Source organism: Tiliqua scincoides, chromosome 1 (assembly GCF_035046505.1).
Source record: "Tiliqua scincoides isolate rTilSci1 chromosome 1, rTilSci1.hap2, whole genome shotgun sequence".
NCBI classification, from domain to species: Eukaryota; Metazoa; Chordata; class Lepidosauria; order Squamata; family Scincidae; genus Tiliqua; species Tiliqua scincoides.
This window is the reverse complement of record NC_089821.1, coordinates 294,464,377-294,481,264: the sequence shown is the minus strand read 5'-3', so window position 1 is coordinate 294,481,264 and position 16,888 is coordinate 294,464,377. Positions and strand designations below refer to the sequence as shown.

At 47.3% G+C, this 16,888-nt stretch overlaps 1 protein-coding gene across 1 annotated transcript in view; it reads right to left on the bottom strand.

The window, feature by feature from the left end:
• SLC24A4 (solute carrier family 24 member 4) overlaps positions 1–15,243 on the bottom strand; it is a 96,305-nt gene extending 81,062 nt beyond the window's left edge. The window contains exons 1-2 of the mRNA XM_066612162.1: positions 15,150–15,243; positions 3,879–3,989 (exon numbers count right to left, since the gene is read on the bottom strand). Coding sequence (XP_066468259.1) covers positions 3,879–3,989; positions 15,150–15,228 — 190 coding nt within the window. The 5' untranslated portion in view covers positions 15,229–15,243. The remainder of the gene's footprint in view (positions 1–3,878; positions 3,990–15,149) is intronic.
• Between the last annotated feature and the right edge of the window lie 1,645 nt (positions 15,244–16,888).

Sequence of the window (16,888 nt, the reverse complement as noted above, 5' to 3'; positions counted from 1 at the left end):
CAAGTTAGTTGGCCACTGGTGAAAAAGGGACAAGACAGCCCTTGGTCTCATCTTCTTTTGTTAACATTTTTATGAGTACAGCTATATAAAAGCATACATCACGTTTTCCCCATTTATTTCAAATAACGTTAAAATCAGAACAAAAATTTCTGCCAGGCAAGTTCCTTGTATTGCTCCCTTAGAAATGCACACACACAAGAAAATGAACAACTCTGTTTGAAGAGACATCTAAGTATAGAGGGCTGGCAAAACCCCAACATTGTAATCTGTGCTTGGTAGCATTAATGGAATTGATGCTGTCGGCTTCTGGAAGTGCATTCCATTTTCGCTCAGTGGGTGACCACAAGCTATGTTGTTGCCTCGCAGAAAACCCTCAGCTTACACTCCATTATGAATCCAGGAGCCACAATGGGACAACAGCAGAAAAGGCCAATCAGTGGGGAAGCTGCTGAATCTCCAGTTGACACTGTCAGTATCTTCTTTCAGCAAGAAGTGTGTTGGACACAAGACTGTAATGCACTCAGTGTTGAATACTGTTCCTTGATACACGAACGGTTCAATCGTATTCTTCAGTTACGCTGCCAGAATGCACATTCCAGTGGTGTAATGCACTTTCCAACTGTCGCAAACACAACATGCTAGACTAGAGTGTGCAGACTGGCCGCTACCAGAAGCAGCGTGCAAACAGCTCCACATGGCAAAGGACACCAAATGCCTGCTGTCCTAAGTAGGGGGTTGGAGGGAGGCAGGAGAGATGAAATGGGATGAGGGGTGTATGGAATGGGGAGGTGTTGGGGATGGGGAAGTGGGTGAATCAGGCCTGGCATGGGAGCGGGTTTGGTGGCAGTGGCATCTGCCAAATCCTCACCCCCTTTCTGGGCTAGATCCACCTTCACGGGTCTACGCAGACTTGCACCTAGTAGATCCACCAGGGTAGAAGGGGCCAACCCTAGGAGAAAATAACAAGTGTTCCCTTGCCCCAAAGAAAGTCTCCAAAGGCTGAAACTTACCAGCAGGATGGAGCAGATGTCATGCTGGCACAGCTGCATTGCCATATGGGAAATAAGGTAGGATTGGATTGCGAGGAAGCTACAGAATCAGGCCACAGCTAAATAAAGTATACCTGCTTTGATTCACTGCCTTCTCGGAGCAGAAAGAGCATCCTTTGAAATTTTTTAAGATTTCTCTCTGCAGTTCAGGACTGAGTCAGAATATGTGTGCATTGCTACATAATCTGTGTGTGAAGATTGGCAAAGGAAAGGGGAGATTTAAAGATCAGAGTCATCTGTGGCCCAGAATGTGGATCAACATTATCTTGTAGTTTGGTCATGGTCAGTACTCTCAGAGGGTTTTCACTAGTGATGCCAATGATGCTTTAAAAAAATGAGTGTTTTTTTCTCCATATTTGTGAATATAATAAATGTAGCATGTAAAAGGAACAACAACTGTAAACTCACATTCTCCTTTTTATATAACGAGAATGATATAATCAACATGCATTGCACTTCCAGTTCTGTGAATAGATGTGGTCTCTGCACCAGCTTCAGCTTGTCAAATATGCAGCTTCCTAAGTTTTAACTGTAATTGCTTGCTAAAAGCATATTATACCTACATTGCTCAGTTGGCACTGGCTACATGGATGCTTCTGAGCTCAATTAAAGGTGCTGGTTTTGACATTTAAACGGGTTTCAGACTGAAAGACCACCTTCTCCTATATATACACTCTCCTGTATGCCCCTAAGGGCGCAATCCTAACCCGTGCTGGAGCAGGCAAGCCAGGAGGCTTATGCTGCATCCAACGCGGGATTGCAGCGAGCAGCGGCTCAGCCATGGGCAAGGGGAAGCTCTTCACCTTACCTGTGCGTAACGGCTGCGCACCCCTATGGGTCTCCTTAGACCTGCGCCACCTCCGGAGGTGGCGCAAGTCTGAGGACAGCAGAGTGGATTGAAGCCGCTCCACTTGCCCTGGGGATGGGGGTTGGGATCTGGCATAACCGCCGGGTCCCAGCCCTGCCCCCGGCTCCCCGCACGCCTGCCCCCGGGCCCTCCCTCCCCGTGCCCTTCCCCTGCCCAGTAACGCCCCCTCCCACCCCCTCCCCACGCCCCCCACGCCTACCTTTGCCGGTTATGTCGGTGTGCTCCCACCGACACAAGTGGTGGCGTGGGAGCCGCGGTGGAGGCTTCTGCCTCCATCCGCGTGTCAGTGCATCTGAATGTGCCGACGCAGCTCACGCCCAAGGAGGCGCAAACGTGCTTTACGGCCTCCAGGGAAGGCCGTACCCTCCAGGGCCACCTATACTGGCATAACTGCCGGTTAGGATTGCACCCTAAGTATGCTAATGCCTTGCTCCAAATGCTCAGTTCATCAGAGGTGCAACAGGCATCCACAAGAAGCAGGGCCTTTTTGGTGGCAACCCCAGCCCTATGGAATGCATCCCCTTAGAGGTCAGGTGGGCACCCACTCTGAAAGTCTTCAGGCGGTTGGTTAAAATGTGGCTGATCAGGAAAGCATTTGATATTTAGCTCTTAAGTTTTGGTTATGATGCATTTTGTGTTCATTGCTATACCTGTAGTTATTACTGAGTAATTCTTGATTACACTGATTTTCTATTGTTTATTTTTGTTGTACCCTACTCTGGATCCTAACGGAGGAGGATAGTATTTAAACATTTTTTAAAAATAAATAAATGAATATTTAAAAAACAAAAAGAAGCACACTTTTGGTCACAAAAACAAAACAACAAAACAGAAGGAATGCCTTCTGAGGCATTGCCTCCCCTTCCCTTCCCAAAATAATGGTGGGAAAAGCATAACTAAGAATGCATAACATCTGAACGTGCATAATTTGAATTAGTGTAACAACATCATTGCAGACTTAAGGCAACATCCCAAAAAATAGTTTCAAAGTACAGCACACCTTGTTGCAGATTCTCAGGAGAGTAGATGTGAATGAGTCTCAAACTAGAACTCTGGCAAACAGGAGTCAGCTGTCTTACCATGGTAGCTTGCCAAGCAGAGAATCTGCTGGCTTGTTCTCTGCTTTCCTTTAATGCCACCATAAGATCATAAGAAGAGCCCCAATGGATCAGGCCAAAGGCCCATCTAGTCCAGCTTCCTGTATCTCACAGTGGCCCACCAAGTGCTTCAGGGAGCACACATTGTGGGTAGCCATGGTACTGCCACAAGAAGCACAGCTGTGGTCCTATAAAACTTCTGATTGCAGATTGGCTCCTCTATCTGAATCACTTATTGCTTTGGAACAAAAGGAGCTGCTCCCAGGCTCCCAGCTTGCCCACCTACCTTGATGAACTGATTGCTTGACTACCTGCTTGTAAGGTCCCCTCTCTGCCTCTTCAGTATCTGCTTGTCCTCAGACCCCTAGTCCTGACAGTGGTAAAATAAAGTTTGTGCAACTATTTTGTTTGCTCAGCAATTCAGGGTGTTATCACTGACATTTCAAAAGAGGAATGTTCATTTTTACTGCAACTCAACTAATCGCAAATGTAAAAAAAGCAGGTTGCATTTCCAAGTCACATATATTCAAAGCCAAATAATCAAACTCCAGCACATGCTGTCGCTTTCATCTTTCCCTCAACACACAAATAGGCACAAATTGAACATATGCCACAGCTGCAATGCATAAGCACTTCCAGGATAACAACTATGAAAAACTGGGCACTTTTTACATATCAGAAAAATAACCTTTCCATTTTCCTGGGCAAGGCCTTGAGTGTTAGTTGTCTCTCACCAACTCCTGTGCTCATTAAACCTTCTTCCTGCATGGCACTGTCTTCGTGTCTGACACATCACTGCAGCTCTTGCCACAGCAGCACAATAAAGTGGAACTGAAAGATGACTTAAAGCTCCCCATTTCTTACCTGGCTTCGTGCAGTTCTTTTCTTCTTGTGACCCATTATCTGCTGCCATCAGTCTTCTATTCCTCCATAATTCTGACAGGAGATTTTTGTCGACAATAGCTGACTCTTGTCCTGCATTAAAACAAGGTACAGTTTTTCTATTGGCAAAAAACTGCTGCTTCTAAATATTGCTATATTATATACATATTTAACTAGTTAAACATCCCCTAAGACCAGTGGTTCTCACATATTTAGCATGAGGACTCACTTTTTAGAAGAAAAAACTGTCAAGACCCACCGGAAGTGATGTCATGACTGGAAGTGGCATCATCAAGCAGGAAAATTTTTAGCAATCCTAGCAATCCTACCCACACTTACCCAACAGTAAGTCCCATTAATTAACATTGTTAAAAGCATATACAGAGTAGCCTATTTAAAGTACAGAGGTGTAACATTTCTTCAGATGCAGTCACATACCATAGTAGCATCAAGTCTAACACAGTGGTTCTCAAACTTTGAAGGAGCTTTACTCCCTCAGTAAGTTCTTGCGGGGGAGGGGCTAGGGCAGCAATGCGATCCTGAGGATTGCGTCGCTAAGGGAGAGGAGTGGGGTGCTTTGCACTTACTTCAAGAAGGCAGGGCTGCAGCAGGCTGCAGGACGTGCGGGGAGCCCTGCGCAGCCCTGCACAGCACTCCCCGAGGCTTGGAAAGTTCGCTAAAAGCGGGCACAAAGTACCTCCTGTGCTTTTGACCCACAGTGGGTCAAATCCGCAGATCCCAAATCAGCGGGTAAGGAGACATGACCTGCAGTTCAATTCTTCCTGGTTTTCCAGCTTATCATACCTCACAGGGTTGATGTGAGGATAAAAGAGGAAAAGAGCCCTGGGATCCTTGAAGGACGGGCAGTTTATAAATGTGAACAAGCAATTCTCCTCTCCTTCTCTGTCCCCACCCCCTCTCATGCCATCAGATTTCCCTGGCTTGTTGAACTATAGTTTCTCCTGACATCCGAACCAGGAAACTGGTTTGAGAAACCCCTACAAAGTAGGATCAAGAGGTGATTTGCAGGGATCACTCAAGCCTTTATCAAATGGCTGGCCCATCCATGACATGAATGGAGAGCCAGGGTGGTGTAGTGGTTTGGGAGGTGGACTTAGACGTGGAAGATCCAGGTTTGAATCCCCTGTTAGCCATGAAGCTTCCCGGGTGACCTTGGGCCAGTCACTTTCTCTCAGCCTCACCTACCTCACAGGGTTGTTGTGAGGACAAAAGGAGGGGAGCAGCTGTGTACACCGCCCTGAATTCTTTGGAGGAAGGGCGGTATAAAAATGTGAAAAATAATAAATAAATAAATAAATAAATGATGGTACCAAGTGGTAGACTGTTGAGAGGAAGACCGACCCTCTGAACAGATAGCAAGCACAACCCTCCAATCTGCCACTGACATAGCTGACCCCCAAGTATCAGACTGCTACAAACTTGCCTCTCTCCTTCCTCCACGTAGGCTCTTTAAACAAAGCAGGACACACAGAGCATGTTGGAAGCACACCCAACACACTGTGCATTTCCTGTTTGTTTAAAAACCCTGTGCAGAGCAAGGAGTGAGGTATGGGGAGTGTGGATTTTGGGGGTGCAGCGAGGGCCGCTCTATTGGGATGTCTGAGGCATCCCAATAGCCCTCAACTGGCCTTGATTTCCCAGTTCAGACATGGGAAAACTGTGTTTTAACAAAACAGGAAGTATTGAACTATGGCATGAGAAAAACAGAAGAATCAGGACCACGCTTGATATTTGTTATTTATTTTTCACTTTTATATACTGCTCCTCCTTCAAGGAGCCCAGAGAAGCGTACCTTCTTTTATTCTCACAACAGTCCTATGTGGTTAGTTAGGCTGAAAGACAGTGACTGGTTCAAGGTCATCCAGTAAGCTTTGAGGCTGAACAGGAATGTGAATCCGTGTCTTCCTGATCCAAGTCAAACACTTGAACGACTACACCACAGGCTTCCGTGTTGCTCTTGTGGGACCAGAACTGTTGCATCTGAATGAGGCCTCTACATTTCCCCCACATTTTGCAGATAAGAACATAAGTACTGCCTTGCTGGATCAGACTAGGGACCATCTAATCCAGCAGTGCCCAAACCCCAGCCCTGAGTCTACTTGCGGCCCTTGAGGACTCCCAGTCTGGCCGTCAGGGAGCCCCCAGTCTCCAATGAGCCTCTGGCCCTCCAGAGACTTGCTGGAGCCTGCACTGGTCTGATGCAACTGCTCTCAGAGTGATGGCCAACTGTCTGACCTCTTGCGTGAGCTGTGGGATGAAGGCTCCCTCCACTGCTTGCTGTTTCACATCTGTGATGATGCAGCAGCAGCAGCAGCAAAGGAAGGGCTGGCCTTGCTTTTTGCAAGGCCTTTTGTAGGCCTTGAGCTATTGCAAGACCTTCATTCATTCATATAAGTTTCATCTCTAGTATATTCATTTATGTAGATTTATCCAAATTTGAAATGTAAATTAATTCTCTTCCCCCCCCCCCCCGGCACCCAACACAGTGTCAGAGAGATGATGTGGCCCTCCTGGCAAAAAGTTTGGACACCACTGATCTAATCCAATATTCTGTCTCCAACTTTTAGAAGTCACAAAGTGGTTATGATGCATTTGCCAAGCCTTGTTGTTTCCCCCAACCCAAGCATCTAACAATCAAAAGTACGCTGCCTCTAATCATAGAAGTGGACACAGAAGAAACTCCTGTCTGGGGAAAAAAATCTGCAAAAACATAATAAGCAAGTTGGATTCCAAGAAAATCCAACTACAGATGCTTCATTTGGTGACACTGACTAGGGGCAAGCAAATCAATGGAAACCAGCTGACAGTGGAGTTCCCATAAGAAAACAAAGCCATGTTTGCCTTCACTGCTCTTAATCAACACAACCACCAGGCAATCACAGTACCTACAGAACAATCTGCACAGAACTTAACACTTCTTTAAATTAACAAATGGGTCCCTGTCAAGGCTCTCTTTAGTGTAATGTAGGATGACAAGTTCAAAGGAGCCTTTATTCTAAAGCAGCAGAGTAGGAAATTGCAGTTTTAAATGCTTGTGAAATGCTAGCTGAACAAGTGCAGACTGAAAAGATCCTGCAACTAGCATCTTGGATTCATCTATATAGATCTTACTTAGCTAATATAAGGATCAGGGATGGGAAACAGATTATTGAGCAGTAGTCTAAGGTTGCATATTTTACAAATGAGTGATATCCAAAGAGCAACAGATTAAAATGAAAAATAAATTCATCTGTTACAAAGAGTACAGTTATTGCAGATAGGCTACAGTTAATTTAGATACCTGAATTCTGTTAGGAAAAGGGGGGAAGCAGACCTGACAGTGAAAGGACCCCTTTTCCTATGGTAAAACCTACCACCTGGCTAACTGCTATCAATAAAACAAACACAGGAGCAGAGGCTGGTTAAGAGTTTCATAAGTAGTTGTACAGGTATTCGTGACTTAACTATAAGGATATGTCCTACAATCCCCATTGTTATGCAAATAGGTCGTTAAGAGAACATTTAGCCCAATCTAGTGCCTTTGTTGTGTAAACAGACCCACCTGCCTGACAGTAGCTGGCTGCACAAGCTACTGGAGATAGACTGTCTCTTCTCTGCATTAATGTCTCTTTGTTGCATAAAGATACTCTGCTGCAGGCTACAGGAATCCTGACTGCCTCATTAAGAGCCTCTTTGTGGTGCTTTGACCACTATCCTATATTCGGTCCATTGTTAAGCAGAAGGTTGTTAAGCTACGCACACCTGTATATACATCTTCTGAGTGGTCAGGGATTCTTCCTACTTTGGAAAGAGAACCCTAGAGCTATTCTCTTTGTGTGGAAATGGGGGGGGGGGGGAAGATGTGGTCTGCCAGTGTGGAGGCACAGCACACATCCTTCTCCACCAAATTCTGGTTACTAAGTGTCCTGCAGGAGCGACACTTTTTTTCCATGGTCAAAAAAACTGCATTTAGGAATGTAAACTCAACATTGATTCTGCAAGTTGTGAAAGTGAGAGACAAGACTGTTGTCCTGCTGTTCTCTCTCTTTTCCACAAAACCCATGCAGATATTGCATTTTAACAGAACATTTCTCTAACATATTTCTCTACAAGTATGCTCTTGTGGAGCTGACCTAGTTATACTGTATGAAAGTGCTTGTGCATGTGTAAAGAGGGCTGGATCTGATGGGATACTAATCGACAGGGCTATCAAAACTGTTAGGGAACCTTCCCACTAGCTAGTAAATTGAAATTTGGTATGAATGCAGTTTAATAACAAAATTGTGATACAATCTTAAACATGGCACAACTCTATACCCTCACTAGGGAAGGGAAACATGAAGCAAATCCCAGACAACTTAGATCACCAGCTAGAAGGTTAACGTGTAGTGCACATCCAAAGAGGAAGACAGAAGGTAATACAGGGCACAACACCTAGCAATTAACATGGCACCCATCTCCCTGCTACCAGTTTCTCCCATTTGTGCTACGTAAACTGGTGTTGGACTGGGGAAAGGTAGGTCTCACTTCCACCACCCAAAGCTAAAGAGCCCAGAGGCACCTTTGAGAAAGCATCCAACACAGGTTAATAGAGAGCTTCAAGATGCAGGGGATCCCCTTAGAACCAATCAATAACAGAATGTGAGCGATCTAGAAGATGTAGCAACCCTCTGCTTCCCAAGTGACCTGACAACACAATCCTAACCACCATTGGAGCAGCAGGCCAGCTCAATCCATACTGTATCCAGTGCTGGGAAGGATTAGGCTGGAGATCTCCTCGAGGAAAGGAGACATTTGTCCCCTTACCCCAGGTAAAGCCCCAGGATGCGAAATGGGGCAACTCAGATCCGCGTCAGCAAAATCACTGGCACAAGTCCGAGAAGCCCTGTGTAGAGCTTTTAGCAGGGGAGGGAGCATTGCGATATGGCATATGCTGCCATTGCCAATTCCACCCCCACTCCTGGGCCTGATCCACCACCACCCCCGACCTGCCTCTGCACTGCCTGATTGGAGCTTACGTGCTCTGTTGGGCATTCAATTTGGACCAGGAACCGGTGGGACGGCAAAGGCCTTCCTACTGGCACCCCTTACAGAGTGTCATGGAGCACTTTATAGTATCACAGAGCACTTTTGTAACACCCTAGGCCAGTGATTCTTACACATTTAGTACCAGGACCCACTTTTTAGAATAAGAATCTGTCAGGACCCACCAAAAGTGATGTCATGAGCGGAAGTGACATCATCAAGCAGGAACATTTTTAACAATCATACATTGCAATCCTACCCATGAGTGAGTCCCATTTACTATCATTGTTAAAAGAATATACATAGTAGCTTGTTCAAAGCACAGGTCTGTAACATTTCCCTAAATGCAGTCACACACCATGGTAGTCTCAAGTCTAAGAAATTAAAAATAAAATATTGAAATGAATGGGGACCCACCTGAAATTGGCTCATGACCCATCTAGTGGGTCCCGACCCACAGTTTGAGAAACACTGCCCTAGGCTGATGCAGCGGTTGCCATGCCAGCATAAGTGCTAGTTATGATTGCGCCATGAGACTAGGCAGGCAAAAGGAGTTTTTCAAAAGAATGAAATATCAAAACAATTAATATAAAAGTGCAAAGGATTTTTTTAAAAGTGCTGATCTACGAGCTAAAGGAGTAAAGAGGAGGCAGTGGCAAAGGTTAATATGATGCTAAAGAGCAAGCAGAAATAAGATAAAAACCCAGATGCAACATCTCTGCATACTCTTTCTATCCTACTTACGCTGCGCAGGGTCGGGGTCCTGTGGCACCCACACTTGCAGCAAGGTGAGCTGGTGAACCCCTCCCCCCATGAAGCTTCAGATGCTTCCCTGTCAGACATGAGCAAATGAGCTAGGGAAGGGTATGTGTGTGAGACCCCCAACTTATGAAACTTGTGGGTGTTAACCCTGCTTTATATGTGAAAGTAGTTGCTGGGAAAGTGGTCCCCAGAACTCCTGAATTTCCTCCTTTGGGAAATGCAGGTGGGCTGCATGGTTCAATGAACTGGTTCAAGCCAAGTCTTTCTTTCTTTCTTTCAAGCCAAATTATTCTTGCTGTTGTTTATTGCTTAGCATCTTCTTCCCTAACTGACTGGTAAAACTTTTCTTTACCAGTCAGTTAGGGAAGAAGATGCTAAGCAATAAACAACAGAAAGAATAATGGTTACTGCATCTGGATGACTCAGCAACCTTTTTAGGAAGCTAAAGCATTAAAAAAAAAAGTTTCTGGGGTTCTAGAAAGTTCCAGAACCAGAGACAATCGGGCAAAAAATAGGGAGGAAATACAGGATGTTCACTGCAACACCAATTCCAAGTCTCTGTGATTACTGAAAATGTCTGAAAACCTGATAGTATTATGGTCTAAACTTGAGATGTGAAATTTCCCTCCTTATAGAAGCCAGCAATTCTGGCTCAGAAAGCAAGGCAAGCCACATACTAAGCAGTGGGAGTTCAGTACAGTTTTACATATGTGTGTCTCCGATTGTGAAGAGGGGGCAACCAGGAGGTTACAACAAAATGAAAGGGTGAGGAAATTCTCCTTTGACACACCAAGACCATCCCTGGATTGAGAGGGCAGGAATTTTCTTTGTCAAGCAGGAATTTACAGTATCTATGCTCACAGAATACAAACTGGATTTAGCAATATGGATTGAGAGAGATATACTGTACACATGTATATGCAACATAAGGTTCAGAGCTTACCATACAACATCTTTGACCTAAATCATGTATCACATAAGCTATCTGGGCTGTAAACCCCCAGATTGTTCCAAAAACAGATTTATTGCAGTTATTGGGTCATCTGATCCTCTAGTTTCAGATATGTATACAGAGGCGTGATAGTGAACAAAAAAAAAATTAATTTAAAATTTAAATAGGATTTAAATGGGATGAGAAGAGAAAGTTAGTCAGGTCTCCTGCTGCAGGAGACTACTGCATTAACTTGTAAATGTGACTGTGCAAGTTTATCTGTACCTGAGGGTAGTGACAGATACAGCATTTCAAGCATGAATTTACAGCAGGTTTTTCACCTGAGGAATGAATCTGAATTTGCAACATGTGTTACAAAACATATACACCCAGCAAGTCATATCCTAGATCCTACCTCCTGTAAAACCCCCAATCTTGCCTTCCTCTCATGCATCAGGGAGGCTATCAGAGTTTGTTTTTGCTTTTCTAAATAGGCACATATGAATTTACACATAACAGCATCTTATAAAACAAAGACAAAAACATTTCACAACTCATTGAGTGGTTTAGTGGAAATGTCATTGGTGCTAGCCAAAAAGCATCCAGCATAGCCCACTTTAGCCTGAAACACACCAAAAACCTACAGAATTTCTCTTCCCCCCCCCCCGTGTTTTGTGTGTGTATGTGTGTTTCCAAAACTTGCCACAGGATAGAAAAACTGCATATGTGTTTTGAGGGCAGTGACAGCTCTGTTAAACTACCCCTGCACTATGTTATAACTGTCTTCAACCTCAATTCTTCAATAGCAGTATATGATTGGTACTGAGGAGCTAGACAGGATTTTGTATAACTTGCTTTGGGTGGCTTGAAGAGCTTCAGGTCAAGAGTTCAAAGATTTATTGATTTATGACCAGTCAAATGCGAAGATTTGTCACTGCCCTCAAAAAGTCAGCTCACTTTTTTTTCTGATAGGGAAGCAGTAGACCCAAATAATAAAATATAGGATACTCCCAACAGACCAGAGTTAGAAGCTCTAAGCCAGCAATTCCCTTATAAGAAGGGGCAGGGGATGGGTGGATCGGGTCCTGGAGAGGAGTATGGTCAGTGGCAATGTATGGCGGATCCTATCTCCCTCCATGGGCCTGATCCACTGACAAAGGGCAACACAGACGTAGACCAGCTACAGAACTTGCACAGATCCAAGTTGCCCCGTTACCCATGCTGGGGCTTACCCTGGAGCAAGGCAACATATGTGCCCTTACCCCAAGGAGACCTCCAGAATGTGCACTCCGGGCATAAGATGCAGCATGAGCTGTGCTGACCCTGTGGCATCAGCTGGGCCCCCCAGCTGGGCCCCGGGAGGATAGGATTGGGCTGCCTGCGTTTAAAAAAAATATATGGGGTTTGAGGAAAGATGCCTAAAGGCAACCTAGTAACTCTGTGGCTAGGGTGACATTTGAACCCATGACCAGCTCTAGAGGGCAGCAAAGTGAGACAAATGCCAAGGGGGTCCACTGAGGAGGTTTGAGGAACCTGGACAAAAACTTCAGACAAAGGTATTCCCATCATCTTGACTGTCCTGTTAAGTCTTAAAAGTTGCAGTATAATTAAAGAGGACTCTTAGCATAGAGAATGGTGAAGCTGTGTCTTAGCCCAAGATGGAAAGTCTGAGGACACATGATACAGTCACCTTATTGAACCTATAGGTTCTGGCCAGTGCCTTGAAGAGTGACTGTCTGGGATATTAATGTAATTCTAAAAGAGTGGGGTTTTTCAAAAATGATTTGCCATAAGGCTTGGCTTGCTTACATTACACATTTAGTAGAAAACTAGTTATGGTAGCCCACTGGTTAAGAGGGGGCAAATCCTGAATTTGGCCCTGTATGACTTTGGGACTTCTGAGACTACCGTTCACACTCTTAGTGAGCAATCCTATGCATGTTTACTGAGAAGTATGTCTCATGAAGTTCAAAGGAGCTTACTCCTAAGTAAATCTGAACAGGATTGCACCTACATAACATACCATGTCAACTCTTAAGGAACCCATCAAAGGAATGTTCATCTCATTCAACGGTGTGTACACATTCACTCTCTAATCTAGTTTTCAAAGCTGTATTTCCCCAACACCTATTATTGGCTTTATGCTTGACAACCCACCCACTGGCGTGTCCAAGCCTCAGGAGGCACTCCTGTGCTTTCATCAGCAACCTGGCAGTGCAATTTTCTCATCCAAGGAAGTTGCTGCTGCACCTGTCAACCTTCTTCTGTTAAAGGGGCAGGAGACCTATTAGTGGGGGAAGGGTAGCAGGCAATCCTACAACTGAAATTGTCAGATGTCCATGTACATGTTCATGTTTTGAGAATTGTCTGTAGTTCTAGAATATAATCCCGCCCTCCGCAGCCCCATCAAACCTTGCAGAACAGGCAGCAAAATTCCACAGTTCCTTATTTTAAAAATATTGATCCAGCAACCCTAGTTCAGACTGCCTATTTTGGAATCACTGTTCTAAACCAACGGACAGCAGCACAGCAGGTAACTGGAAAGCATTTTAGTGGACCAACTTCTGTTGGTGAGTTTTGTACAATTCGGCTTGCAAAGGACTCTTCATAAGGCAGAAATGAAGCCCATTAGACAGTCATCACTGTCATCATCATCATCTTCCATCAGAGACCTGGCCCTACTGAAATTCAGTCAGAATGGTAGCTTTTATGCACCATATACAGAAATGGGACAGAGAGCCACCAAATCATTATTTTTGGTGTCATGCATTGTTCCCCCACCCTCTCTGTTTCTCTGTTCTCTCCAGTTGACCTTCTGATCTACATAAGAACATAAGAACAGCCCCACTGGATCAGGCCAGGGTCATCTAGTCCAGCTTCCTGTATCTCACAGAGGCCCACCAAATGCCCCAGGGAGCACACCAGATAACAAGAGACCTGCATCCAGGTGCCCTCCCTTGCACTGGCATTCTGACATAGCCCATTTCTAAAATCAGGAGGTTGCACATACACATCATGGCTTGTAAACCATAATGGATTTTTCTTCCAGAAACTTGTCCAATCCCCTTTTAAAGGCATCCAGGCCAGATGCCATCACCACATCCTGCGGCAAGGAGTTGCACAGACTGACCACATGCTGAGTAAAGAAATATTTTCTTTTGTCTGTCCTACACTCAATTTTAGTGGATGTCCCCTGGTTCTGGTGTTATGTGAGAGTGTAAAGAGCATCTCTCTAGCCACTTTATCCTTCCCATGCATAATTTTGTATGTCTCAATTATGTCCCCCCTCAGGCGTCTCTTTTCTAGGCTGAAGAGGCCCAAACGCCATAGCCTTTCCTCATAAGGAAGGTGCCCCAGCCCAGCAATCATCTTAGTCGCTCTCTTTTGCACATTTTCCATTTCCAATATGTCCTTTTTGAGATGTGGCGACCAGAACTGGACACAATACTCCAGGTGTGGCCTTACCATCGATTTGTACAACGGCATTATAATATTAGCTGTTTTGTTCTACCATTTTGTTCTACCCAGTAATCCGTTTAGCCGTTTTGTTCTACCGTTTTGTCCTACCCAATAATCCACACATGACTTTCTCCAGTCACACACATCACTCTATACTAAAGTATAACTCCTATTCCCCATGGAAACCTAATGTGGTTCATAAAAACTGTCCCACATACTCAAAATCTCCAGATCTGATTTGGGAGTTCTCAGCTTGGCATGGAATTAGTCACATGGTTGTCATACATGTGACTGTATAGGGTTGGAGATTTTTCCCAGCTACATGGAGGTTAGCTCCTATGCTGGGGGGAGCAGTCATGCATGAATCGGCCCTGAGTAATCCATTCCTGGTAGACAGTTCCTAACCTGGAACTACCAGTTTGAGCCACTTACAAGCATCTAATCTTGCCTTGGTGCCCCAGTGGGATCAAAAGTGCATTTCATGTAACTCGAGGAATGAAGAAGCAGAAAGAGGCATCCCTGTGGTCAGTGGTGTAGCTAGAGGGGGTGCAAAACACTAAATTTTGCAGCCTCCTAGTGAATACCTCCGTTTTGCTCTCATTGACTCTTGCATGGGAGAGAGGCCACTTGCATGGCGTGTTCAGGAGCCTGCAAAACTTAGTGCTTTGCACCCCCTCTAGCTACGCCACTGCATATGGTGATCAAGACTGCCATCCTTTCTAGGGAGCAATCCCTACTGAATGCACTGGCTGCACTGTTAGGGCAGCAACGTTAGGGCTGCACTATAAAGAGGACCTAAGAACTGACGGGCATCTTACTATGTCTACAGAGAGTCAGGCAAGAGGAAGCTTTCACGTGTGAATCGGAATGCACCCGTTTTCACGTGTGAATCCAGTGCACACTTGTTGCACTGGAGAGACAGATCTTGACCGGACTGGGCTGGGGAGGAGGGGGCACAATCCCAATTCTGTGGTTTATACAAGACCCAGCCTGGGCTCTCTTGGCGATGGGGGAGGGGGTGTGCCCAGTCCGCTTCCCCCCCCCCCCCGTTGCATCCGTTCCCACCGGGCACCTACCTAGCTTGGAAAGGAGGGTGGACATGCACCAGACGAAGAAGAGGACGGCGCAGATGAAGCTGAGCTGTTGCAGGAGCATCTCTCTCCTCTTGCGAACTTTCCTCAGCTGGAAGAGGGGAGGCTTCGGGGGCACGACCGGCGACGGCACTTCCAGCCCCATCTCGCTCCGGGGGCTTGCTTGGTCAGATCGGAGTGGCCTGATGGGCAGGAGGAGGAGGAGGAAGAAGAAGCCTCCTTCGCTCCCTCCCTGCCTCTGGGCGGCTGCCAACGGGGCTCACTTGGAGGGGATCCCCGTGGAGGGCGTCATCCCGACGAGCAGGTGAGAGACACGTATCACGGGCAGGAGGCAGGACCAGCAGGGCGCCGGGGCTGGGCGCCGGTGGGGGGCCGCGGTGCAGCCCGCAACGCCGCCCCGCAGCAGCAGGTGGCGAGTGGCTGCGCTCCGGTGCGCTCAGGGACGGGGCGAGCCGGGCACCTCCGAGCCCATGGCGCCGCTGGCCGCGCGGGCGGTGCCAGGAAGAGCCCCTGCAGCCAGCCAGCCAGCCAGCCGGGCCCTGCCGCTGCGGCGAGAAATCCCGGGGGCGACCGAGCAGCAGGAGCGCAAGCAGCACCCGTGCGCCCTTCCTGGCCAGCCAGGCGCAGAGGGGGAGAGAGAGCGACGGAGCGGCGCTGGGAAGTTTCACAGCCCCCTTCCCTTCGCCTGCCCGCCGGGGCGGGGGGAGGCAGGCAGAGCTGCGGCGGGCCAGGCGCTCCCCGTGCCCGTCCTGGGCATCCTCCTTCTCCTCCCCATCCCCTGGCGCGCGCGTCTCCAGGTGCGCCAAGCGGCGGCAGCAGCAGCAGCCGGTCCCTGCAAGGCAGAGGCGCCAGTGCTTCTCCGGGGCGCCCTGGCTGTCCCCCCTCCGCCTGGCGGGCAACTTTCTCTCCAGGCAGCCCCTCAGGCGTCCCTCTGCAGGCCGGCTGCGCGCATGCTCCCCTGGGCAGCCAGGGCTCCCTGGGCACTTGCCTCTGGGGACGCTTTCCCGCGCTCGCCCCTGGCCTGGGGGGCGGGGCGGGCTGGGGGAGGGGAAGGGGATTAACCGGCCAAATTAATCCTCTCCCCGAAATGGCGCAGGAATTATCCCTTCCCCATTTAGCACTTGGCAGGGCTTGCCCCGTGCGTGTGGGGTGAAGCATGCGAGCGCATGTGCCTGGGTGGCTCTGCTGCTGCTGCACCAGCCCTTCCTCACGCACGAGATCAAGGCCATGGGGGCTGCCTGACAGCCCAAGCCTAGGCGTGTCTACTCAGAAGTAAGCCCGCTTACAGTCAGTGGGGCTTGCTCCCAGGTAAGTGTGGATAGGGTTGCACCCTGAGGCAGCAGATTGGCAGGGGGAGTACCCAACTGTGAGTCCAACCCTAGGCATATCCACTCAGAAGTAAGCCCCCTTACGGTCAGTGGGGCTTGCTCCCAGGTAAGTGTGGATAGGATTGCAGCCTGAGGGTCCAGTCCTATCCAGTTTTACAGCCCTGAGGCAGCAGATTGGCAGGGGGAGCACCCAACCGTGAGCCCAATTCTATGCATGTCTCCTCAGATGTAAGCCCCATTATAGTCAATGGGGCTTAGTCTCCAATAAATGTGGATAGGATGTGTTCACTCAGTCATCGCACTCACTTCACTGCTCGGCTCCACGGGTCAGAAAAAGAACAGTGGGGAAGATGAAGTGTGGAGGAGGAGGAGAGTGATAGGCTACAGAGGTTCCTA